Raw genomic sequence first — 27,100 nt, 5'->3', positions numbered from 1 at the left:
GTTAAAACAAGCCCTGGATAACTTTATCTGGATCATTATCGCTGAATAATCGAGTGGTTTTCCGCTGTTCAGCTGCAAGCACCTCTATGTGAAAGAATAAACTAACATTGAGGAATCTGATACGCTATCAGAAGAAAAGCTGACACCTGCTGGCACACTTTTCTTATAGCAACATCCCAAGGTGACATTCCACAAGGAGACTTGTAAAAAACATTCTTAACGACTGGAATTGGACTGGAACCCTAACCCCACAAAAGTATTATCCGTTTTTAGTTAGGTCTAAGTCAAAGCACATTATCATACATATTGGTGAGAAAAAGAGATCATAAAAAGGAAGCAATCAGTGTGGCCTGTCTCCTACCAAACTATAACAACAAAACAAACAAAAAAAAAAAACAGTGGCCTTGATTGGTCATATTATCGTGTGACTGTTGTGACTGTTGTTTTATAAATGCTTGTTTTCACGTTTTATCTTATGGCTGATTGATTTATCAGGAAAACGAAAGTCACTGTGCAAGTGTAGAGGGGATTTTATTCATTAAAAATGAATGAATGAATAAATAAACACCGAAACCTGGCAGACACGTGACTGGGCGGTCACGTGACAGACAGCCCGCCTGTAAACACGGAAGTAGCGGCAGACAGAAGCAAACGGCGGCGGCCGCAGCGGACCTCAGTCGTGTCGCTGTGTGACCGGAGCAGGATGGACCGGTCGGTGATGTTGTCGGTAACCGTGAGTTTGATCGTAGCCGGTGTCGTCACTCAGGTGAGCGGCAGAAGAGTCACCAAGGCGAAGGTGAGTCTCCCCCCAGCAGGACCGGTTAGAATGAGTTACCGACGCTGGCAGCATGAACGCATGAAAGCGGGCGGAGAGGGAGAGTCCAGTTGGACGCATAAAGTCAGTGCACAGAACTGGGCTGCAGCTGTTTGTTCGTTTTGTGTGCAGGTTTTCGGCTTTGACTGGAAGAACTGCGGCCGGCCCGATGACCCGGCCGTGCTGAAGTCCCTAACCTTGTCTCCGGACCCCATCACCATCCCTGGAGACCTGACGGCCTCGGCCTCCGGATCCACATCTGTGGGGCTGACTTCTCCGCTGGCTGTGAGTGCACCAACACACCAAACAGCTTCTTCCTGCCCTGTGAGGAAACGAGGGAGCTGGAGAGTGAAAAGCTCTTCTGCTCAGACCGTAGCTGACCGGCACACAACCCCAACACAAGATAACTTGACATATCCACTTCAGTGTTGATTAGACATCCAAAGTATTTTCATTTAGTACGGTTACATGATGTGCTTTTCAGTGGGGCACCAGTAAAGAAATCTGACAGCCCTACACAACCAGCAGGAATCTTCTCCAATAAGAGCCCTGTTTCTGTGTGGTGAGCAGATTGTTTTCTACAGAGGAGCCAGACGTGTGTCAACCTGCTGCTCATCCTGCAATTTTTCAGCCAGCAGCAACCCCATGTAATGACTGACGGCTGCCAGTCGTTCCTCTCATTCAGAGGAAAAAACGGAAGGAGGAGAGAGACAGAGGAACCTCACTCACACACACACACACACACACAGGAGAAAAACGAACAGAGCTACACACAACCATAACAAGCGAGGGATGGAAAAAATCAGCGAATGACTAATTTTATCTGGCTGAAGGTAATGGTTAGACTGAGGAAAATAAAAGCCCACAGAAACTTACATATGTTTTTGATTTTCTTTCATGCTGACTGTAGATTAAACAGATATTTGAGAGAATGTGTTATAGACAGGGATTTCAACTTTTAATTAAAAAAAACAAGGCTTTTTGATAGCTTCACGGATGAAATGGAAACAGCGTCAGTGTGTGAGAAGCGTTAGACGCTTATTAAAGTCTCAACAAACATCACGTTGTCCTCAGAAGAATTAGTAAAAATGTGATTTTGGATCGTTTGGATGCAAAAACACATTTTCCTGCTGTCGACATGTGACATGCTGTTACGCTGTTGTTGTTGGCCGGGTGTGTAAAATATTATCAGCTCGAATCAATAAACCATGACCTTTGTTATGTGACTCCCTCACATCAACATTTATTCTTTTAAGAGATCACACAGGCTCTCTTTATATTCCTGTTGGTCCACTTTATTTTTGTTTTATCTTGTTTTTCATTCCACTAGAAGTTGTGTCTTCTTTTGCTCATAGAGCAGATATATAACAGTTTTAAATGTAGGATTTTTGTTTTTAAATGGATTAGTTTATTAGTTCAGATTTAGATTTTATTTCTTAGTTTTCATTCTTTCAAAGTTAAAGCTGAAGTAACAGGATGTGAAATTGTTACACATCTCCTGTCTGTTTTTTTTTTTTTTTTGTTTTTTTTTATATATTCCACCCTTTTCTTACTGTGTTAATTCTTCTGACTGGAGGTTGTAGGACTTTGGATGAAAAGCTTTAGGCCTCGTCTCTGTTAACTTGTCTCGTCCTCAGGTCAATGTGACCCTGGAGAAGGAGGTGGCAGGTTTCTGGGTGAAAGTCCCCTGTGTGGAGCAGCTGGGCAGTTGTCACTATGAGGACGCCTGTGATATTCTGAACCAGCTGATCCCTCCTGGTCAGGACTGTCCTGAACCGCTGCACACCTACGGACTGCCCTGCCGATGCCCCTTCAAAGCTGTGAGTCCGCTTTATCTGGCTGGAAAAACAGGCACTCTTGAGATTTGTGATTCAAATGGTTTTCACATTATGTTTCTGCTTTAGAGGCTGAGAAGTAAACACTGCAGTGACAGTGTTGCATCAGGTGAATCTTTAGCTCTAGATAGCGGCGACTGCTATCTTGAAATTCACAGATTTAAAATCTGTGTGGTTTTTCTAAGCTCTGATCTCACTCCCTTCACTCAGATCGTCAGGCCTTGTCTGAAGTGCGACTTTAAAAGCATTTTCCTTTTGCCTGTCACATGCTGCTCAGCTGACATGACTTCAACAACACAATTTAGTTTCAAACAGCATTGATGATTCGTCATTTAGGTCAATAAATTTAGAAACAGCTGATTTGAAATAAGTTTGTTACTGCTGATCTTTGTTGGCAGCAGGCACACCTGAAAATTAAAACAATGATTGAACCAGATTGTTTCACTGAACTTTGTTTCTCTGTCTCCACAGGGCACCTACTCTCTCCCTCAGTCGGACTTCTACCTGCCCAACGTGGATCTGCCCTACTGGCTGACCAACGGGAACTATCGGGTCCAGGGAGTCCTGGGCAGTCAGGGCAAAGAGCTGGGCTGCCTCAAAGTCGCCCTGTCCATTCACTCCAACTAAACAACAGCAGGTACACTCTGTGGGGGGGGTGCAGATACTGGTTTATTTGCACATACAAAAGTTTTAAAACTGAGAAACGAAAGCAGATGCAACACAAAATTGTGGGATTGAAGTACCTCGTGTCTTGCTGTGAGAACAATATAGTGACGGACAGGCAAAACTAATAAAACAGCACATTTCCTTTTAACTGAGTCCACTAACGATCAAAACAAAAACGATGCTGTACGCACCAGCAAAGCTTCAAATCCATCTGAGCCATGAGGCAGGTTTTTTTTTTTTTTAATATATATCTACAAACTGCTTCACTTTACCATCTATTTCAACTTGATGGGATAAACAGCAAAAACATTGAAGAGCTGGGATTTTTTGGTTTTATTTACATAAAGGTACAAAAAACTGGTCACGTGACTCTGGTCCTGTTGGAGAAAACCGTCACTGACTGAAATTACTGTGAGTCTCATTCAGGAAAATTTTTATCTCTGAGAAACAGGGTCAATATCGAGCTTCTCTCAGCAGTTTAAAAAGACAACAAAACAAAACCTCAATTTGAACTGCACAAATGGAAAAATCTGTTCCTCTTTCAGTTTGACCGTTGCTTTGCTTTCTTTTTTTTTTTTTTTTTTTCAGCCCACAGATTTCAGCCAACAACTTTTCACATCTTTCTAAATGAAAAGCTGTACGGCAACTTAAAATGCTGAATACATATTTCAGCTAATTAGTTCAAGTTATTTTCAATTGAATTAAGAACTTAAAACTCAAACGTGCGTTCTATTTACACATAAAACGTCGAGACAGGCTGTATAATTTACAGAACAAAGATATTAAAGATTTTAAAAGGAGGTAAAATGCCACGGCTGTCAGATCCACATGATGCCTGTTCAGGTTTTTTTTTTTTTTTAACTGTTAACTTGTTTAGCCATTACTTGACTTGTTTCTTACACATGTTTAACTGTGCAGAAGATTTCACTGCAGTGAGCAGGACAGAACTCAGAGTATGAGATTTTACAGAATGACCAGGAGAGGGAGCGTTTTCCACAAACCTCACAGCTGCAATACATTCTGGTCTATTCTGATGGGGCTTCCTCATCGACAATAAAAAAAATAAAAAAGGAAGTCCACCATCAGTGTTTCACATTATTGATGAAATGTAAAAAAAACCTAAGTCTGGTCAGAGTCAAAGAATTTTTTAATTTATTAGGTTTCTCTCTTGTAGTAAAAACAGATATAGCACCTGCTGACAGTTTTCTTTTTTCTTATGAAATGTCCTGTCATTTTCTTTCATATTTGTAATAATGTACCATCTTTGCATTATTTAGTGCTTTAAACCAACAGTGCTGTTCTTCAATCACTGCATCTACTGCGTGTATTTCTTGAAGAGGGATTTCTGATCTGCTGATATGAATTATAGTACTTGACATTTAGTAAAGTTTGACAGAAGTTTCAATGAATGAAGAAGAAGGAAAGACAAAAGTAAAATAATTAAATGCATAGAACTGATGTGGGACTTGAGCTTGTTAGTTTAGTATGATTTTCATTTGCCTTAAAAGTTTGATTTGCTTTCTACCGAGCTGACAACAAATGTTCACTAAGTTTTGTTTGTAATTGATTTTATGTTTTGTACAGTTTTTAATAAACATTATCTTATGAATTGAATTGTTTTCTAATCAATAAGAACTAACAATATTCTGCCATGGTAAAAAGTGTTCAGTGTGTAAGTTCAATAAATAAAAGGATAAAGACATAAATGTGTAATTCAAATATAAATGAAATTCCAAATTGACAAGATGCTAAATGAATATTAATAAAGAGCTAACATTAAAAATTGGCAGTTTGTGTTTCACTGTAGGAGACAAGACTGAAATCAAACCAAATGACTGATCATTTAAATCAAAGTGAAACTAATTCTCTATGAACAGTCTGATTTTCTTTGAGAAATGAGATTAAATGTAATGTCAGGTTTATCGAGTTCTGTTCTCATTCAGGACCAAAGCTTTTATGTTGTAGCTGTGATGTTTGGGTTTCATTATAAAGCAGAACCCTGAGCACCACAAAACTGCATCTTCACACTTTTTACCACGAGATGGAAGCATTTCACCTAAAAATCTGTTCACAGTGATATCAGCTGCAGAACTGACCCAAACCAACAGTTCAACACTTTTACTTTGTGATTAAACTTCCTTCTGCAACAAGAGTAAACCAAATATTGACAACTAACAGCAACGCCCTGCTCTCCTTTTAATGACACAGTGTAAAATCAGAGTCTGGGTGGTTGCAGCAGTGAATGTTTAACAGGAAGCTGCAAAGAAACCAGAAAACAAAAGGAGGAAAGAACAGAATTACACATGTAGGAGCGAGCACACACATCATGAATGAAATACACTGAGTTCAACCACTGAACACTGAAGACACCACAGAGTCCTGGAACGCAGAAATATCAATTATAGAGTCATGATTGCTTGGAAATGCAGCAGAAAATGAACAAAAAAACAACAGTCGTGTTTTCAGCTGCAGAAGTTTCTGAAGAAAATCAGCTTCCAGAGTCTGGAAAAACCTTCATTAACAAGTTCTGGCTCTTTGTGGTTTCACCCGGAGATGAAAGATCCCACAGATGAAGCAGAAACAGAGTCGCTGATCACTTCTCTCCCACCTCTTAAAAACTAATGAGAGGAGCCTTTTTTTCCCCGAACCAGCAGCTGCACAGCAGGTGGTTTTTATTTTAATAACAAGTTCCTGAATGAAAGCTTTTAATGTGAAACCCGTTCAGGCATTTACTTCTGTGAAGCACATTTTCATTTTCAAAAACAAAGTAATTATGAAATATTCTGTGTGATCATCAGAGGACGGATGCAGCGATCTTTGTTGCCATGGTTACTATAATAGTTCAGATTTTGGGAAAAGATGGTGATTTAAGCACTTTGTCTGCATTAGGCCGTCTTTGTTGTCATGGTTACCATGTTAATGCGGTTAAATGGCCATGGAAGATAGAGACAGCACTTTGTCTCGCAGGCTGATGTTCCTGATCAGTTATCTGTTTGGTGTTTCTCTTTGTTCCTGCAGAAAACTGGAAATTTCAATCAAACTTCATTCGCGTCACACTTTTCCTTCATGTGTATTTAAACTGCTTCATTGGTAAACTAAAAAAAAAAGGACACATTAAATCAGAAAATGCCAATAATCCATTTTAAAACAACGTTGAACAAAGCAAGAGGCTAAAATAAAGTCAGAAATGATTAAAACTACTTCAGCTGCTGACCAAACACTAACTGTAGGACAATGGTGCCATTTCAGTGACTCATGGGACTGTTTGGATTCACCTGTTGGAGCTCTTATTTCCAAAGAGAAGAAATGACAATGTTCGCTTTGCGTTTTGTCAAAATGTGTGATGAATGGATGTCGATGCCAAAATAAAGAGAAAAGTGCCAATGCTAACTGCTGCTGCGACACAACAGATGAACATGTAAATGAGACTGTGAAGATCAGAGCGCAGTAACACACACATGTTTAATCAATGAAAACCAAAGGGAATTTCCTCCCAATTACTGGCTGCATGTGTGCGGTAAAATCTCCATCAAAGCACTTCAATGTATGTGTGTGTGTGTGTGTGTGTGTGTGTGTGTGTGTGTGTGTGTGTGTGTGTTGACAGACAGATGCAGACCACTTGCTGCCTTCAGACAGGAAGTGTGCTGCTTTGTTAGCTGCAGCGTTTTAATCACAGGGAGGTTACTGTGGTTTCACTTAATATTTGCCCATCAGGGACACATCTGCTATATCAACAGCAGTAATGATAATGATAATTATTATTATTATATGATCATAGTGATAACACACTTTATTATGCTTGCATTGTGTGAGTTTTGGATGAAACTGAGTCGCCATCTGGTTTAAAAATGCTGCTAGCCACATCAGCCATGTTGAATCGGGTTAAGTGAGGAGGATTTTTGGTGGGTCAGTGACATGAAGGAAAGCTGGAGGGGATCTTATATAAGAGCCCACATCCTGCAGAGGCTGCATGTGTAGCAGTAGTGCAACTTGATCGTCCTGATTTGAAGGCCTCAAGAAAGGCAGCCTTCTTAAAACCAGCTGGATCCTTCTCATTCAAAAGATTAGTTGGACACAGTAAAGAAATTAAAATGAGCAGCGACAGAGAGCCTGATGGACACACGATGAGTGATGTAAAGCGAAAATCCATAGGACGTGTTCTTTTATAGCTAGATAGCAACTTGGGTGAGCAACACTTGGTGGTAAAATAGCAAAACAAATACTTTTACATATTGATTACCTCGGGTCATGTTAGAAGTTAGCAGAGGAAAGGGAAGCAGCCAAACGGTCGTTTGGTTGATTAGCTTTTGTATGAATTTATGTTGCTCCCAAATTTTCTCCTGCAGAAGAATCAGTTTTCGAAGTTTAAATACAATCAGTAAATTTGCTTGTGCTGTCTGAAGTTGGATTGTTGGAGGAACATATTTAATGCCAATTATTTCAACTCCTCGCTCACGAAGACAGCAGCGTGAATCAAGGCAGAAATAAAACCCTGAAGGCTGTTTTTAATGGAGGACCTGCTGCTCTGCCACTCGAGCTCCATAAAAGTCTTTTTATATTAAAACCAGCTCATAATCATATTATGCTGTCACTCTTTCAAAACAGGCTGCAATCTGAGAAATTCCTCTGTAAATCTAATGATGACGCAATAACCACCACCATGGGAAGAAAACTTGAGGAGGAATCTAATTTTCTCTGCACAGAAGCTTCCTCGTCATGCTTTCCCAGATGTGACCAGCAGCCTCAAATTCAAATCAAAGTTCACACTCCTCCTCCTCATTTAGATTTAGACCTGGAGAAGTGAATCGAACTTTAACGCGTCTGAGTTGACTGATGCTGTCATAGCATAACGGAGGTTAAGCCGGTTTTATCTAAGTGCTTCTCCCTCGAGAGGAGAATGAGATGAGAGAAAATATTACCTTTGTCATCTTCATCTGATGACCAAGATTTAACTGTCATTCTTTTCATTACATGGCTTCAGATACCAAATAATTTATATCTCCCATCTGATAATTATAATAATAGACTGGTTGATTGACCTGATGTTATCAGAGCTCCAAAGAGAAGCCTGAGAGAGAAAATGATGAGGTGATTTTTGTTTCTTTTTATAGAGCAACACTTTGGATGAAAAAGAGGCTTGGTGATATTCGGCGAGACCAACAATTCCACACTGCCAACCATACAAAACCACAACTGCCTTTAATATGTCTGAATATCAGAGCAGGTTTTTTACTGCAGCTTTTGGCAGGAATTTCAGGGAAAAACCAGAATCTTGATTCCTGGCGTCCGACCCTGAAACAGTTGTGGCTCGTATAGAAAGATTTCAGACCGTTTCAAAGTTTTCCAGATTTTCTGATTCAGACTCATCTTAAAATGGCTTCATCAGACCAGCAGCTCCAGCGTCTCCTGGTCCGAGAGTTGTTCAGGCGTTTTTCGGTAAAGCGCTGTGTCTCCAAAATCATGTGGCTTCACTGTCATGCTGGCACACACACTCAGCTGAGAGACCTTTTATAGGCTTTCCTTATTATGACCAATGAATTCAATCACGCACAGCTGGACTCCAATCAAGTTGGAGAATCATCTCAAGGACTGATGTCAATGGGATCTAACAAAAAAAGTGGAGTGGAGTCTAAAAAAAAAGGGCCTGAAAACTTGAGAGACATTCCACAGATACACATCAGGAATGTTAATGTGGGAGCAAAGTGTGTGTCTTTGTGTGTGTCCAGTGGAGTTCAGTGAGTCAAGGTGACGTTTAGGAAGATCCACAATCGCAGGAAGAAACAATTAACCCAGCTGATACACAACCAAAGACTAAAACACACACAAACACTCTCAGCTCTCACTTTATTGGCCCGATAATGCAACAATACAGAATAAAGAATTCACAAACAGTCTATATCCTCACGAGTGGTCACCTTCCTTTTTTTAAAATACAGAAATCTGGAGCCAGATTCTTTGTGCTTCCAGTTGTTTCCCTGTTTGTCGCGGCAAACAAACAGGAAACACGAAGTGCATCATAGCCTCCTCTGCAGGAGAAAACACCTGAGACTGCCAAACATTCATCTCATGAATTAGAGGAAACAAACAAGATGGACAAGATAGATGATATTAAAAATTAGGAGGTGCTCTGCTATTTTAAGCTGATGAGGTCAAGTTATAAAGAAAGCCGTCGTGAGGCGAGTGAGGACAAAAGATGAAGGCTCAAACTGCTTGGATGTGACTTTTGTGATGAGAGAGATGCATAATTAACCTTTTTCTCTCCTCTCCTCCTTTCCGCCTCTCCTCCTCTCCTCTCCTCTGCAGGACATCCTGTTTCTGGCCCTCCACCATCAGACCGTTTCCTGCGACAGGAAACGTGCTTCCAGATGCAGCAGAGGAGGCGAGGGAGGAGACGAGGGAGGAGGCAAGGAGAGGAGGAGAGTCTGGAGAAATGTTCAAGGAAAAGAAAGAAGGCCGGCGGCGTGAAGGAGGCAGACAAAGAGGAGGCGAGGAGGGAGGGAGAAAGAGGGGTCAGAGGTCGACACGTAAACAAACAGATCAGCAGATTGGTGGGACAATGGAAGCTGAGGTGACCGGGTTCACCGTGGTCCCTGATTGGACATTAACAGGCCCGTGTCATCACCTCTTGACGTGTGATCAACCAATAAGACGACGGCTCTGACAGACAGACCTGAACTTTTGACACAGAGGTTATTTTAACGTAAATGTATTAAGACAAACTTTTCAGTTGTTTAAATGTTTGAAAGGAACGCAGTGTAGCTCAGAAGATGGACGTTCTCACAATCCTCAGGAGGTCCACAGCTTGAATCTTAACGGCTTCGGTGATCGCTGACTTTTTCTTGAGCTGCACAGTAAAGTTTTTTAGTTGCTGTTGAAGAAAACACAGCGACCAGAAAATGGCACAAAGGACTGTAGGAGTAAAAAGGCGATGTTTTGACAGTTGGGATGATAATGACTGTATTTATGTCCAGAGAGCCTCCGGCCACCTATCATCCACACCAGGAGCAGACATCTCCCCTTCTTCTTCCTATCTGTTCACTGTTTTTGGGCGATACTGCAGAGATCACATCAGTGGGGGACTCGGCAGGGGGGAGGGCCGGCAGACTTCACCCCCTGGGGGTGACGTCCACCTTTCCTCATGGTCGCCATCAACAACAACACCACACACGTCCATAAACTCTTTTTATCAAACCTCCCCGTTTTGTTTTGTTTTTTTTCTTTTCCTGTGAGCATCAGCATAAAGACCGAAAGACAACTGGATTAAGTCCAGTTGTGTTTTCATTAGTCAGTGTGTGTGTGTGTGTGTGTGTGTGTGAGAGAGATAAAAGAGATAAAGAAGGAACAATACACACATTCTGTGAGACGAGAGAAAAATATACATTTCTGTTCATGTGACACAATCAGCGCACACACATACAGACACACACACACACAGACATGTATCCTCTTACTTTACTGGAGAGTGTGGTTGGTATTTGTCTTCTTCACTCTGATCCTTATCTGGCAACATGTGTGTCATCAGATCAACTAAATCCTGCTTTTAACACACACACACACACACACACACACACACACACACACACACACACACACTGCCTGTCAGTGGAAGTTTTCAACTGCTTTCAGGCTTTAAGCCAACAAAAGGTGAATTTTTTGTCAGCTGCACCGCTAATGGCTGCTAATGGGGTCAATATAATCACTCACACACAAACGCACAAACACACAAACACACACTAAATGGAGGACTGTTAGTTTCAGCGCAGCATCTTGGGAAAGCCATGTACATTGGTTCTAAGATAAAATCAGCAGAATCAGCATCATCGAAGTTTTGCACTGAAGTCACGTACAAAATCGCACAAAACAGGTGACAAGACAACACAACGCTGCTGCTGCAGATGTGCTTCATTCAGATGCTGCTCTTCTGTCCAGACGTTTCCAGCTGCTGAGGAAAAAAGAAAACATCGCTTAATGATTTTTTCTGATGATCAAGTAAATGACAACAATGAAAGAGTTAAAGTTTAACAACACACTTCACAACTTTCACTACACACAGGAAGACTGATGGTATGGAGCAGCAGCTTGACCACACGCACACGCACACGCACACACACACACACACACACACACACACACACACACACACACACACACAGGTGGTTATTTAATTGCAAGCAGACGTGTGTGTGTGTGTGTCTGCCAGCATTTTCCTTCTACAACTTACTCAGAAGACACACACACACACACACACACACACACACACACACGGGTGGCAGTTGATTGGCTGCAGACGGGAGGTCGATGATGTTTGTTTTGGTGATAATCTCGCCTGATTGGCTGACCTCTGCTCCGCCTGAGATCGGGTTTGTGTTGCCTGAACAGACGGAGTTAAAGGTCAACTTAAACATTTCTGTTGAGGATTATGTCTCCTCTTTGTGCTCGTGTGTGAATGTTGTGTTGTGTTGTTGTGTTGTCACAAACGGATCATAGAACAAACTGACTTTAGGTCGTTCAGGTTTTTGTTTTTGTTTTATTTATTTGTTTTATTGTATTTTTCTCACGTCTCTCTGCCTTCTTGGCCCTCTACAGTTATTTTAATGATCCAGGTGACACTTGGATCATATTGGTCCTTAAAATAATGAACATCTTTTGATCAAACTTTTAAGTTCAGCTCAGATTTATTTAGAATTGAACTGGCATGGTCGGGCCTTGCCCCCCTCTTCCTCTCTGTTATCTCCTCAGTCGTCTCTCACTGGCAGGTGACAGTGTGCTGATGTCTTTATACTTCGCCCCCCCTCCACACTTCATTGCCAACCCCCCGCCAACCCCCTCTGAGCTGAGAGGAAAGTGATACTCTTGAATCCTCTTCAGTCCGATTCTTTCTCAGCCTGCAGGATATTTTGGGGACCACATGAAAAATAAGCCCCGTGCACGCTGGGAAAACATTTCGCTTTTTTGCCGGTGGATGTGCAGCTGTGAGCGCCAACTGGTTTCCAAACTGAGACTGAAATACCGTGAGCGCGCCCCTGAAATACTCCACCACGGTGTGTGTTTCACTGCGTCTTTGTCAGCCTGAAAGCCACCTCAGTGATTCACAGCCCAAATCAAAGCTCACTGGAGAAGGAAACATGTCAGAAAATCCAGATGAAATAGGATTTGATTTAATACCTGCTCCCTCTGAACAAACCTTCAGCTCATTCTGCGGTTTGCTGGAAGTGCTTTGACCTCTGCGGCCTGCGGTTGAAGACGAGCTCTCTAACTCCTCATAGTCATGTTTGGGAAAAATGTGTGGAAGTTGTCACACTGAGGACTTGCTGCTTGATTTTGAGCATTCATATCGTAGATGGTTGAACTTTTCAAGGACTGTTTTCCCTCCTCGGGACAATCGAATCACCTTGAATCACCAACCCCCCCCCAAAAAAAAAAAAAAAAAAAGCTGCCACCTTGTTGGACTTAATGTTTGAAAAATCTGCAATAGTAATTTACTGTATTTTTCTACAGACATATTTTAATGCAAAGTGTTACTGAGTGACAGCTCTGAAGCTGCTGCCGTATTTCTAATGACGTTTCATCGTCGTGTCTTCATTTGTTTGGGTTTTGTCTGACCTCCAGACCGTACGTCACTGCAAAGGAGCTCAGATATGTGTCTTTCTGGGGCCTTCAGTCTCGCTGGGATTTAACTTAACACAAATTTTCCACATGATTTAAAGGCTGTGTCGGCAGGTTTGTGATGGGTTTATGCATTTTGAAAGGGGTGGAGCGGGAGGGAGGGAGCGGGGGCTATAGGTTGGTGTCATATTTCTTTAAAAGCATCCCAGAGTTGTGGTGTTTCTCCTCGGGGCAGGAGGGCTTTTTCTTTGTGTTGAGTCTGGGTTTATTTGCATATAACCCTCCTCCTCTCCTGGATTGGCCGGGGCTTCACCGGCATGTGGAAATCCACATCCAAACTTTCTCAGTTGGAGCTAAAGTGTCCTGAGTAGAGGAGGATGAAGTGAGAGGCAGGACGCCAGCAGCAGCATGAGTGAGTAACAGCAACAGGCAGGATGATATCTTAATTATAGGCTTCTATAATTGTATCCTGACCGGACTCAAAGTTGTTTTTTTTCCTCGGTATTTGCTTTATAAACTGTTTATTTCTCCAAGTTTGGTTGTTGCATTTTTCTTTTTAGGAAGAAAACTATATTAATTTGATGAGAACTGGATTTGATCGTTGCTTTATTTTTACATTTTTAACTGGTAGATGAAATATTTTTTCTTTAAGACTGTCTTAGTTATAAGTTTTTTTTTTAATCGTGCTGACGTGATTTTTTTAGAGATGTCAGTTTAGCTGGTAGATAGGAGATTAGCTGTACTTCAGATCATCATGCTGCTGGCTCTGCTCCTGGTTCTGAGTCTTTGCTCTGAGGCTCAGTCCTCTGAGCCCTCCTCAATAACGATCCAGTACCGGGTTTGGGAGGAGCAGCCTCCGGGAACCCAGGTCGGCCGGCTGGTGGACGACCTCCGGCAGAGAGATGAAGGTGGTCCTCTGGAGGATTTCCAGGTGGTGGAGCACGGGAAGGCCCTGCCCTTCTCCGTCAGCACTCGAAACGGGGTCGTCTCCACCCAAGGCCGGCTGGACAGGGAGCAGCTGTGTCGCGGGTTGGACATGTGTGAGATGGCCTTCAGCGTCCTCTACAAAAAAAGCGGCGTTGTGAACTGTCTGAGGGTTCGTGTGGAGGTGATGGACCTGAACGACCACAGTCCCAGCTTCCCCAGTCCTCTGCAGGAGGTTGAGATCTCAGAGACGGCCAGCCTCAGAATGCGGATCCCTCTGGACCGGGCTGCTGATCCTGATGCAGGACCCAACAGCCTCCAGACCTACTCGCTGTCCGTCAATCAGCACTTTGCTCTGGATGTGACGGTCGGGCCAGATGGGACAAAACAGGCAGAGCTGGTGGTCATTAAAGAACTGGACCGGGAGCTTCAGAGCTCCTTCAATCTCACTCTGGTGGCGTGGGATAAAGGGAACCCCCCCAAATCTGGGAGTACATTAGTCCGAGTTAATATTCAGGACTCAAATGACAACAGCCCAACTTTTGAGGACAGCACTCCCACTGTGGAGCTCCCTGAGGACACAGCTCGGGGGACAACTATCATCAACCTCAAGGCCACTGATCCAGACCAAGGTGCAAATGGGGAGGTGGAGTACTCGCTCAGTAAGCACACCCGTCCTGAGGTTCAGAAGCACTTCTATGTGGATCCACAAAATGGAGCTGTTAGTGTCAGAGCACCGCTGGACTACGAGGCCCAACCCTCCTACGAGGTGATCATACAGGCCCGTGACCGTGGACCCAATGCGATTCCCTCGCACTGCAAACTGCACGTCAAACTCAAAGATGTCAACGATAACGCCCCGAGGATACACGTGACGTGGACTCCACCCAACTCCCCCGTGCCAACAGTGCTTGAAAGTGCAGAAGTGGACACTTTTGTGGCACTGGTGATGGTCTCTGACGCAGATTCAGGCTCTAATGGCAAAGTGAGTGCACATATTAAGGAAGGATCTGGCCCTTTCCACCTCAAACGTAACCACGGTGATAATTATATCATTGCAACCGATGGCAGGCTGGATAGAGAGAATATTATGCAGTACAACATCACGATCCTGGCCCAGGATCACGGAGATCCTCCTCTGTCTTGTATTAAACACGTGCCAGTTCATGTTTTGGATGAGAACGACAATGCTCCAGTGTTCTCCACCTCGCTCTACAAGGCTTCCTTGAAGGAGAACAATGCAGCAGGCTACCACGCTCTCAAAGTTGAAGCCCACGATGTTGACCTGGAGCTCAGTGGAAGAGTTTCCTACTTCATAACTGGCTTCAACGACATGGAGACTGACACACAATCTTTCTCCATCCACCCAACCAGCGGTGTCATCAGCATCCAGCGGCCACTGGACTACGAAGAATCCCACACGTACTCTTTCACCGTGGAGGCCGTTGACCACGGTCATCCGCCGCTCACCAGCACAGCGACCGTTCAGGTTGAAATCGAGGATGTGAATGACAACTGTCCCATCATCAAGGAGCCAAAACCCAGAAAGGGCGTGGCCTCCTTGAGCGTACCTGTCAACGCGGATAAAGGGGAGATAGTGACCGAGCTGGGGAACGACATGGAGGAGACGGCGACATCTTTTCCAATGAACCCCCCGGACAGCGAGGGTCTTGTCGGATTCCTCGCATCCACCATAAAAGCTGAAGACCCGGACTCGGGGCTAAATGGTGAACTTGTGTACCGCATCACAGAGGGAAACCCCTCTGGGCTCTTTTGGTTGGACGAGACTACAGGCCAGCTGTTTGTAAACACGACCAACGCTACTGAGCTCATTGGGAAAACCTTTAAGGTGGATATCACGGTGTCGGACATGGGTACTCCCAGCCTGGACACCAGAGTAATGCTGGAGGTGAGCTTCATCAACCTCAAGGACCATTTGAAGAACTCCTCTCCCAGTAACCGCGGGCAGCTGAGCTTCACCATGATGATGGCGATCTGTCTCGGTGCTACCTGCCTGCTCTTCCTGTTGGCCATCGCCTTGGTGACGACATTCTGCCGCCCAGAGAAACGAGACAATCGGGCCTACAACTGCAGACAGGCTGAATCCACCTACACCCGCCATCCTCGGCGCCCGCAAAAGAACATCAGAAAGTCCGACATCCAGCTAATTCCTGTCATCCGCGGACGAAAGGAGGAGCCTCCTGAGGATGAAAGTGAAGCCCAGCCGCTGGCCCCGCCTCCAATTATGTCAGAGGAGCTACATACCGAGAGACAATACACCTTAACGCAATCAGTCATGAACTCGAGCTTCCACTCCCAAGGCTACCAGGAAGTGGACCCTGCTCAACCCGTCACCCATCATGGCAGAACCCTTTGGAAGCCTGGAAACATTGAACTGGATGGGGCTTTGCCTCTGACGCCTGCCACATCTTACCGGACCCTGCGGACGGCCAGGAACGCATCGTCATCATCTTCGGTCTCACATTCGAGCACTTTGAAGAGCCAGGCTCACCGAGACGGGGAAGAGGCCGAACCGATGCTCTCCGGATCCCAGGCAACGCTCAGGAGGCCGAAGACCTTGGAGGGACGAGGGGCCCGAGATGCAGAGCACCGGCAGATGCTTCGGAACCTGGTTCGACTGTCCATGGCTGCGTTTGGAGACTCCATCGAGCTTTCTGCAGCTTCTCCAGAGGTGCAGGTGAGTTGTGGCTTCTTACTTCCAGCTTTCCGCATAATCTGCATCATCTCATCCAATCTGGCACCTTTAAATTGTGAGCGGCCTTTTTCTCCTGAGTCGTACTCGCTTGATTTATGTAGTTCAGTCCTCAGTTTAGTCTTAATCAAATTTACATTTTCTCCCAGTTAAGTCTTCAGAGCTCATCCAATGGATTTTAAAGATGCTTAATGTTTAAGGCTTTATTTGTAACAAAGAACAGTCTCATCATGGAGGTTCATTCAAGAGACAAAAAAGAGGATTTTCCGGAAGAAACCCAAGAACCCAAATACAATGCATGATGGGAAGTATGCTGACAAGTTGGCAGAGTCTTTTATAAGAAACTTTAAATTGAGTTCGCTCAGCTCATCATTCATTAAAACTAATTAAATTGGTGCCGTAAGACTTAAACTCATGACTGAAGTTCTGAAGTTGTGTTTGAGGCAGCTAATGACGAGTTTACTGCAAGTTGAACTGACAAATATATCCATTTACATAGAATTAATGATTTCTCTAAATCTGCCTGATGATTTTTTAATGTCTTCTTATTTACATTTTCCACTATAGTGTGAACATTAAGGCTAATGCATCGCCGCTGGCTCTCATTTAAATCTAATTTAGTTCCATCTTAAAATGTGTGATCACATTTATTTCAACATGTGCTTACAGTTAGTGCTGGAGTAATTAAGTCTCCCCCCTGCAGGCTTTCAGATTAATCTGTAGTGAAGTCCATTATAGAGTAAAAGCCCCCTATCACCCCCACCAACACACACACACACACACACACAGACCAGCTTCCCCTTTCCCAGCAGCCTCTGCTTTTTCTGCCTCCTGTGTGATGACTTATACTCACACAGCCTGAAGGCTGGAGACGGGTGGAGGTGAAGTTTTGTGTGTTTTAGTGTGCGTGTGTGTATGTATGTGTGTGGGGTGGGGGTGGGGGGGTGTAACTAGCTGATGGATGACTGAGAAACCAAAAAGCAGCAAGTTTATTCAGGTGCTCATGTGTCACAGACAGTAATCCTCCCCCTGCACCCCCCAAGTCTGACTTTTCTTTACTAAATGGCACATATCAGATTCATGTTGAAGGAGATGGAGGGGGGGTGGGGGTGTTCTGTAGGATCGGGGGTCTGAAGAGGGGGAGGCCAGCCAAAGTAAGCTGTGATGTGTTTGTAGTGTAAGATAACACCGCTGTGCCACTTATAAACGACCCCCCCCCCCACCAAAAAAAAAAAAAAAAATCACTTTTACTGAGGAAAGAAAAACAGCTCAGACTAAAAACAGCATCCGAGCAGGACGTCAGATCAGGACGTGGCCCGTCACTTCCACAGTCTGACTGCACCGACGCACATTTAACCCTCCATTTATTGTCTAACCAATCCCAGCATTGTGTGCGTAATCAGAGCCTGATGTCGCTTCTTCCTCCGAGCCGCAGAGCTCCATTGTTTCCAGAAACACATCAGAAACACATCATTGCCCTGAGTGGTTCCCCTCATTACCACAAACACACACACAAACTGCCCTACTGCCCCAAATACTCAGTGAAACACCAAAACTTTGGATCTATCCGCATCAGAAAATAGTCCCCAACTACAGTCGTGTTTAAGTCAAAAAGTTACAGTGTGAAGTCGCTAGTTTTGGTTTTTTACTGGACTTCTTGATTAGAAATGTCTTTTGAAAATCGCTCAGTTTGAGAAAATACAGATGATTACTGACACTTTTGCTGACACGAAGAAATAAAATGACAGAAAGTTGGATGATGGATTTAATCTGCGATGACACACATTGACGGTCAGGATGGTCAGATCCACCTTCTGAGGGGCGACTTCACGAGGAAACTGTCAAGTAATTTTGTTTTTGATAAAAAGAAATCTAAGACATGCTCAAGAACGCAGCCAGGCAGTTGGAGTCACTCAGTTTGTCAGAAACAGGTAAACAATGACAAACAAACAAAACAGTTTTCATTCAGTTCAACCAGCTGAAACACAAAGCAGCATCGGGGGCCAAAGTCAGAGAACAAAGATTTCACCGGGTCCGACATCCTCACGTGAATCCCATTAAAGAGAGGAAGAGGCCTTTTTCTTTTTTACCCACAATCCCCCTCTTTGCCAAGCGTCCAGCCGGCCTAGTTGGCACTTCTTCTACTTCAGAAGTCTCACTCTCGTCGAGGTTGCAGAGGAAGAGGCCTGCTGGACGCCTGGGTGGAGAGGGAGATTTACTGTTCACCTCCACCTCAACACACACACACACACATCCTCTACTCGTCCAAATTTCAGAGTCCATCCTGGAAGGAAACGGCCCAGAGAAGAATAGGCTTTTACATTGAGGCCATTTCCTGTCGCTGCAGTGGCGTTACACGTGCAAAAACACACAAAACACACAAATGTCATGCCTAAAACAAAGTCGTAAATTAGCATGCGGACACACACACATGCACCTTCCTCAGTGTGTGTGTTTCCTCCCCTGGTGTTCAGTGTGTATCCGCTGTATAGCGGAGCTGTCAGCAGTGAGACGGACGCAGACGCTCAGTTCTCACACTGCTGAACTGACTGAAAACACAAAAAGAGAGAAAGAAAATGTTTATTCGCCTTTTTTCACCTGAAATCATCGTTCAAGCTGCCAAACCAAGAGACGGGTTCGAAGCAGAGAGGTTTTCATCACACCCTAATTAATGTCAACCACAACCTGATATCCTGATAAGCAGCAGCTCTGGATTCATTACTCCGGCCACATCAGCCCCGTCATGTCGTCTTTGGAGTGCGATTGTTCAACTTTTTTTTTGTCCTCATCACTCCAGAACCAGATCTTTCTAACAAGCCCCGATTTGTCAGTGGATGCCTTTAACTTCCATCTATGAACTGATGAAGAAAGTTCAGTCAGATCTGGATCTGACTGACTCTCAGCGTGTTTATCCGTCAGTCCTCATCCTCCATCTTTGCTCGTCACATCTCTAAAAGTCTCCTTGACATTCAAGTGGAACAAATATTAACTAGTGCAACCAAAATAGTTTGCCATTGACGACGTCGGCCAGTTTACCCAGAGTTTTGTCCAATCCTTACTAAACTACACAGATATGAAACATATTTCAATATATATATAACATATTTACGTCTCTGTGTAGACACATATCACATAAATACACTGTATATCTGTTCAGTCCAGACATCTGACTGAAGAGAAATATGTTCAATTTAATGAGAAAATAATAAGAAAAACACACATAAGTTTCAAATGAAAAAGAATAGATAGAATTAACGCCCCTGGTCACAGTGTGTTACACCATATTGTCAGGTTAAGTCTTTAGTCTGATGTGTAAAGATAAAATGAGATGAGATCCCTTAGTGAGGAAATTTGCAGATTATAGCAGCGTCAGATGTTTAAAACAGAAGCAGAACAGCCCACATATGGAGCAGAAAATTTGGCTTTTGTATCGCACACTTTGACTGTTAATGCACGCCTTCCTCACCACTCTCTCCTCTTCTTCCTCCTCACAGCAGATCTCCCAGCTCCTCTCCCTCCTCCGGCAGGGTCAGCTGCAGCCAAGGCCGAACTTCAGGGGGAACAAATATTCTCATCGCAGGTCAGTCCTCCTCGTCTTCCTCCTCTGTCCTTCCTCCCTCTGATGTGGACTCAGCGAAAACCACAACAAAGGCAAAAAGAGCAAAGAGCTCCGACTGCTTTGACGTTTTTATTGTTTCATTCTTTTTATATATTACTCTGGCTTTTTACTGATAGTGTAGCAATTATGTCTATTTAACAATGAAGAAAAGAATTTCTGAGCGTAAACCAAACTTAAAAATTCCATTTTCCAGGTTTGTTGGGAATAAAGTGCTGTAACACAGTTGAACAATGTATCATCTGATATGAACAGTCTGAGGGCGCCAAAAGAAGATGGAAGATATTTAAAAGTTTTTCATTTGACTCGACCTGCACTGGTAAAACACTTTGTCACCGGGGCTGAATCCCATCTGTGATTTCCTTCATCACTCATCATCCTCTGAGGTTTGTATGGGAGCCAGCTGGCTGCAGGCCCCAGACTGTGATCTCTGCTGCGTCCTCTGATCAAGCCAGGCGGCCTCTGATAGCGGGACGGGCGGACATTAAGGGGGAACGCCACCCTCAGATGTTTATCCTGAACCTGAACACTTCTGTTTGTGATTCTGTTTTAGTGACCTCTTCTTCAGTTGTCTGGCTGAGCGCCATATCAGCATACCAAAAAAGCTGATTGTGTCTGTTATTTTACCAAAATACGATCATATTCTAGTTCAGATTTTATTTCATCATCCATCCATTAAACAAACAACAGCAACAAAAAAAAAAAACTTAAAAACTATTTCACCCTGAAATCTAATTTATCTTTCCATTACTCTCCGTAAGATTGTCCATCAAAGGAGGCTGAGCTTTGACGCCAGTCTGACATTTAGAGAAAACAGAAAAACAAGCATTCATCATCACCGGCAACTTAAAGTCTCAAACAAACTCCAGTGGGAGTACAGCGAGAATTCACACCAAACACATTTATCAGCGTGAGTAACATTCAAACACAAATCTGAATTATGTGAAACTGCAGTCTGTCAACTCTTTCTGGAGTCTTATTTACCCTAAGAGACAACAAAACACATCCTCCGGTCCACAAGTTGATGATTTTTAAGATTTCTTTGATTTCCAAACAGTCTGAAACATTTAAAATCACTTTAAGGACTAACTGGCCCAGAGAGTTTGTCTTTGTTCAGGGTAAAACTGCACTTTAATCATCCGTTAACTCCTTCAGTTAGTTCCATTTGTCTTATTAAATTGAACTTGGAGTTGTGACGTCGGTGATTGTGACCTACTGACCTGCAGCGACTGAAATAACAGCAGAAGACAAACAGGACACGGAGTCAAACGCGCAATATCACAGGAAGACTGCCAACGAGTGTGTGTTTGAGTGTGTGCAGGCAGGTTCCGACTGATTCACAGGAAGCAGCTACCTCAACGTTGTCGTGGTGATGAGATTAGATCTGACATCACCTTGATAGGTGCGCCCATCAACGCCGAGAGCAGCGAACGCTCGACTGAATCACTCGGCCTTTCGTTTCCGTTCCGGAGGTGATGACAAACCAGGTGGTAACACAACCGTGATGTCATCCATCAGCTGTCAGCTACAGTTTTGAAGGCGCAATTTGGTCACTATATGTTGTGTTTGAGCTGTGTTCGATTCCTGCGGTCGGTTCCAACCACGAACTCTGACTCCATTTCAGCCTCGGCTGTGTTTTTCGTGTGTGATGTTTCCGTCTGAAGATGGTTCAGTTTTATCTGACGTGTGTTTACAACGTTCTTTAGTGATTGGAGGTGAAACAAGTGACCTTAACTCATTGGATCTGATTTGGATCTTCAGTACTGGAATGAAAGGAGTGACTAACTCGCCTGTGAGCTCACCTTTATCTGACTGCCACTTCCTGCGCTGACCCGCCTGCAGACACACACACTGATACAGGTTGTTTGTGCTTATCACTGGATTTGTCACCTAAAACCTCAGGAATTTTATCTCCATTTTATCTCCACACCAAACCTCTGGCTCCACAGATGAGTTTTAAACTGCAGCTTTGTCTGGGACTTTATCAGAGTTTATGTTTGTTGATCTGTGAAAAAGAAAAATCTGCAATAAGCACAACTTTTTTGTCACTTTTTTATGTTGAATTTATTCGAGTCATGAATCATCTTTGTTTTCTATGAGTTGCCGTTCGGTCTAAACTTCTAAACTTCAAACTTAAAAATGCGTTTCAAAAACTTTTATTTTTTCTCTTTCATTTTCCAAAGAAAGGACGTGAGGAGGATCTTGTGTAATGTCTGCAAATGTCTGATCCATGGTTGATAATATATTTACTTTGTTGGCTTCGTGTGTCTTTTGTCGTTAGAGGAGAGGTCTTATTTCCGTTGCTGTCTGACAGTTGTGTGTGTCTGTGTGTGTGCAGATATGGAGGCCAGGACTGTTCTGATTGGCAGAGCACCAAAGACAGTGGACATGGTGAAAGTGAGGCTGGAGACGTGGACTGGGAACCAGGAAGGGACTCACCCATTGACCCACAACTGGAGGAGGGGCTCAACAACCTGCTCAACAATGCTGGTACACAAAAGCACGCACGCACGCGCAGACACACAGAGAAAGAAAAACATAAAACACAAATAGCCGCAGTATCATTCTACAGGCGACCGCCTGCTGCGACTCTCTGATCCGTCAGTGCACTCTGACCTCTGCAGAAAACACACAGGTCGCTTACAATAAACACACACTGTCGAAGGCAGTAAACAGGACGACAGCAGGAACTAAGATGGTGGCTGGTTTTACATCCACATCCACCCACGTGGTCAGATTCAGACGAATCTGTGAATTTCTTTGTTTTCATCGTCCAAAATTTGCACAAACAAACCTGAATCTGTCCAGATTTCCCCCAAACAGCCAAACAGTAAAAGTGACGTATCGCTATTAATTAGCTTGTTAGCCTTAATGTTGTCAGTCCCTCCAGGTGATGCCGCGATCGTAACACTCAGTTTCAACCAGTCCTCACAACGTTAAACACCTTTTGGAATTTTATCCAATTTTATCCAACCACTGCAAATTTGACCAATCAGGTTAGTTTGCCTCCGTGAAATAATGTATATTAAAGAAAACCTGATTTTAATACGCAAATAAAGAATGTTTAGTTAGAATTGTTGAAATCCTGTGCTTTAAAATATTTTTGAAACTTTTTGAAAAAGCTGACACGAGCTGTGTTTGTTGGTAATGTTGCGCTGTGTTTTTAGCACAATAATATTTATTGTGATGTCACAGAATTAGCATGTTAGCATTTTTCTACAGTTGTTAGCATGCTGTAGTGATGTCGCTGTAACATTTTGTGTTGAAAAGCTTGTTCACATTTTCAGTTTCCGGTAATTAGCATTTTTGTGCTATTCCTGCTGTTTGCATGTGTTAGCTTCAGCTTGCTAGCATCAGTGCTATTTCTGATAGTAGCACGTCATACGTCACATGGCATCCAGCGTCGTGTCCTCACTTTTATTGTGAAGTCCTTGCTGTAGAAAACACACTTCAAACTTTTATTTTGTTTTATTATTTTTTTTTAGCTGGGAACTCCACAGAGTTTTATCATCAGGAATGCAGTTCATACAATTGGCGAGTGTGTACAGTAGTTGTGTGGGTGTTAAACACTTTCTTCCTGGTATTGTGTTGGTCAGGGCCTCGGGCGAGGAGAAAGGGGTTTACCCCCTGATGGGGGGGGAGGCGAGCTTGAATTTATTACAGGAGAGGGAGAAAGAAAAGTGTGAGTGTGTGAGTGTTGTGTTATGTGTGTCATGAGTATGTGTGTGGTGTTTGACTCACCTTCTCCCCCGCAGGCTCAATTATCACTGTAACTCACACTAGAGTTCTGTGGCAGCTATGTGTGTGTGTGAGTGTGTGTGTGTGAGGTGTAGCTTTGATGAAGCCGTCACAGAAACACATAAATCTCTCCTTCTTCTTTTTTATTTTTCTGTTCTGCTTCTTCTTCTTCAGTCCGAATGAATCACGCCAACAAATACCTGCCTGTTTGTTCAGGCCTGATGATGAGTGCGTGTGCGTTTCCTTCCTAATCTGCTGGGACTGCGGTTGTGTTTGTAGCCTTTGTGTTGTTAAATATAACCTGACAAAGCTGTGGGTTGTGTTTTACCACAAATGCAGAAGATTATAATGTTTCAGCCTCGGCTTAGTTTCGATTTTGGAGAGCCGACTCTTTACCTGCGAGGAATCTGCTGAAACTCGACACGTTTCGGTCATTTAAAGAAGATTTTTGCGTTTGGAGGGAAACAAAGGGAGGAAAGGAGGGGCGGGGGAGTCGGGGGAGTCGGGGGTTAACTCTGGAGGCTGTGTGTGTGTGTTGGTAAGTTAAGTCCCTGCATCTGGTTGCGGTTAAATGAAGGAGGCCGCAGCTCTGTGACTGATTAGTCTGAGGCCGAGCAGTTTCTCCTCCTCTACATCTGAATGACGCCTGGAGATAAAGAGATGGATATCACTCTCAGCTCAGTGTGTTTAAAACACTTTGTCATTATTTATTTTTTTATTTTTCTGTTTGGCACGATCCAGATAGCACCAACGGGGCGAATGAGCGGGAGGAAGCAACTGAAACGAGCCGTGTCACACATTTTGTAATCACCAGGCTCTTGTCCCGGCCTCATCCTCATTTTGTCACTTAAACGTGTTTCCTTGGCTGACATGTCGTCATGCTGTTTCTCTAATCGTGCACACACACACAACACGTTTCCAGCAGCACGCTGAGAAGATCTTTTGTGGTCCGCGGACCAAATTAGATCTGATGAAACTGAAACAGCTCTGATGGGAAATCAAATCGCTGCACCAGCAGATAGCAACAAGCAGAGAGAGCAGGATGTAAACAGGACATCATGAGGATAAGAGCTGTGAGAATGAGGCTGCTCAAAATTTTTTTTTCTTCACATTCACGTCCAGCGGGGTGGTTTGCGTTACAGCCAGTGAAGAGATGAAATGAGACGTATAATCATCCAGGTCTGTTTGTGTGTGTTCGCTCAGACACACCCGATGTTTACGCCTCTGACTTTCCTGGATCAGGACCGGGAAAGTTTCACAGGAGCAGATTTTAGATGTTAGAACATTACGAAGCGCGGTTCTGCTCACCACCTGTTCTATGTGCTCGAGGTGTTTTAAGATGCTTTTTGTTCTTTTAGTTTCAGGATGACTTAAAAAATTCAATATTGTAATATTCAAGATAAAAGCCAAAAAGTGCAAGTGCTATCAGATTTATCTCAGGCTTCTCTCACATTTCTCAAAATGTTCAAGTTCTTTCAAGGTTCTCTTCTTTCTGTCAAACTTCCTGCATCGTGTTTTAGCTGCATCGTGTTTTCTGACACGTTCACAAACCAACCGTCTGAAGACGCAGCAGACTTCCCTCAGCTCCCCGACTGAGGTCAAAGGTCGCCGTGCAGATCAAATCAGTCTGGTGATTCCTGAAGTACCACAACTCTGAGTTCAATCGGTGTGATCTCGGATGATATATCAGCTATTTTGGAAACAGAGATGAGCAGGAAAAAAAAAAAAAAAATCAATAAACAGTTTTATTTATTTATTGTGGGTCTCTCTCTCTCTCTCTCTCTCTCTCCCTGCAGATGACGTCTTCTCGGACGTCACCGATCCGTCCTGGATGGCCAGACTCTCTCTCCCGCTCACTGGTGATTACCACGACAACGTTTTTGTCCCCAACGGGCCTCCGTCACCTGAAAGTGAGCTCCTGCCCCAGGACCCTCTGGACTCTTCGTCCTTCTCCACCTTTGGTAAAAGATAAAGAAGCTTAACTGCAGTTAAATCTGCTTTGTTGGTTTACATAAACGGAGCAGGTGTAGTGACACCTCCTCGTCTCGCTCCTCCTCTCAGGTAAAACTCCAGAGAAGGACGGCCCACTGGGGGGGACCCTCCTGTCTGAGGTCAGCACGCTGTTCGAGATGCTGCTGACGCAGAAGGCCGACGCCCATCCCGGGCCTCGGCCGGACGTCCTGTACCGACTTTCTGCAGCCTACCGCCGCTCGCTTGGCCTGGACGCCACCGCTGCTGCCGCCGGCACCCCAACCACATCTGCAGCAGGCGGCGCCCTGAGGAGCTCCGGGAACCCTGAGAAGAGGTCCGGCATGGCCGCCCCATCAGGACTTTATCAGTGAATCTGTGCGTTGAACACTGGAACAGACTGAGAGCTGAGTGGCGCAGCTCAGAGCAGCACGTTTCTACAACTGATTTAGTTTTTTGTGTTTTTTTTTTTTTTTTTTTCACTGTAAAACTGCAAAAACGCCACAACTGTACAGAACTTAAACATACATGAGATGTGTCACTTCCAACAGCGGACACGGGAACAGATATAAAGCTGTTTGTGTGGTTGGTTTTCAGAGCAGGAGCCAATCGACAAAAGGAACCAGGTAGGCTGACCTCAGAGGGAAAGGAGCAGGTGCACAGGTTAGCGTGGAGATCAGGTGACCAGATGAGTTAGTAAGAAATGGACAGAAATGAGGCGATGCTGGAGTCCCAGAAGTCTCAGTGTGATCTTCAGGTGATGACATCACAGCACTTTAGGGCGGTCAGTGTGGAAAATGGCAAGTTCGCTGGTTTCGGGCATCAGACGATGATTTAATAGAAAAACAGGAAATGGAGGGGAGGGGCTAAACAGGAACAAAAATAACTCATCTGAAACAGCAAATGTGGGATCTTAAATTATTTCAGGTTTATTTGCTGGGCTGAAGCCCCCGAACCCTCATCAGGATCAGCAGTGAGTTTAAAATCCACGCAGACCGACGATCAGGAGGAAACGAGGCTTTGTTTCTTGTTTTTCCTCGAGACTAAACAACGACAATGAGCTGAATGAAGAGGAGAAAAAGAGTTTGTTTTTTCAAGCAGCTCAGCCTGAACTTCATATACTCACCAACTCCAATACATTCTATTATTACTGGAAATGTTCATTCAGCACAACTCTGAAATATTCACTCAGAATATTAGCTTGTCTCCTAAATTATTGG

The 27,100-nt window shown here is 43.9% G+C and overlaps 2 protein-coding genes across 2 annotated transcripts; both read left to right on the top strand.

Annotated features, from left to right (window-relative positions):
• Window positions 1-630: 630 nt before the first annotated feature.
• Window positions 631-4,499, top strand: gm2a (ganglioside GM2 activator). Its single transcript, XM_029512615.1, has 4 exons — window positions 631-796; window positions 947-1,099; window positions 2,452-2,634; window positions 3,121-4,499. Exons 1-4 carry the CDS (start codon window positions 704-706, stop codon window positions 3,274-3,276), a joined length of 585 nt encoding a protein of 194 aa, XP_029368475.1. The 5' UTR covers window positions 631-703; the 3' UTR covers window positions 3,277-4,499.
• Window positions 4,500-13,598: 9,099 nt separating this feature from the next.
• pcdh12 (protocadherin 12) lies at window positions 13,599-26,307 on the top strand. The gene is made up of 5 exons (XM_029512027.1): window positions 13,599-16,543; window positions 20,053-20,138; window positions 22,513-22,664; window positions 25,709-25,873; window positions 25,974-26,307. Exons 1-5 carry the CDS (start codon window positions 13,676-13,678, stop codon window positions 26,252-26,254), a joined length of 3,552 nt encoding a protein of 1,183 aa, XP_029367887.1. The 5' UTR covers window positions 13,599-13,675; the 3' UTR covers window positions 26,255-26,307.
• Window positions 26,308-27,100: the final 793 nt, after the last annotated feature.

Source organism: Echeneis naucrates, chromosome 10 (genome assembly GCF_900963305.1).
Source record: "Echeneis naucrates chromosome 10, fEcheNa1.1, whole genome shotgun sequence".
NCBI lineage: Eukaryota > Metazoa > Chordata > Actinopteri > Carangiformes > Echeneidae > Echeneis > Echeneis naucrates.
Note: the sequence above shows the minus strand (reverse complement) of the source record. Positions and strands in the feature narration are given on the sequence as shown.

Excerpts from the sequence above, each read along its gene's own strand:
- gm2a (XM_029512615.1), top strand. The coding sequence starts at position 704 with ATGGACCGGTCGGTGATGTTGTCGGTAACCGTGAGTTTGATCGTAGCC. Across the intron at positions 1,100-2,451 it reads GGCTGACTTCTCCGCTGGCT|GTCAATGTGACCCTGGAGAA; the intron begins GTGAGTGCACCA and ends TCTCGTCCTCAG. Across the intron at positions 2,635-3,120 it reads GCCGATGCCCCTTCAAAGCT|GGCACCTACTCTCTCCCTCA; the intron begins GTGAGTCCGCTT and ends CTGTCTCCACAG.
- pcdh12 (XM_029512027.1), top strand. The coding sequence starts at position 13,676 with ATGCTGCTGGCTCTGCTCCTGGTTCTGAGTCTTTGCTCTGAGGCTCAG. Across the intron at positions 20,139-22,512 it reads AACAAATATTCTCATCGCAG|ATATGGAGGCCAGGACTGTT; the intron begins GTCAGTCCTCCT and ends GTGTGTGTGCAG. Across the intron at positions 25,874-25,973 it reads TTCGTCCTTCTCCACCTTTG|GTAAAACTCCAGAGAAGGAC; the intron begins GTAAAAGATAAA and ends TCCTCCTCTCAG.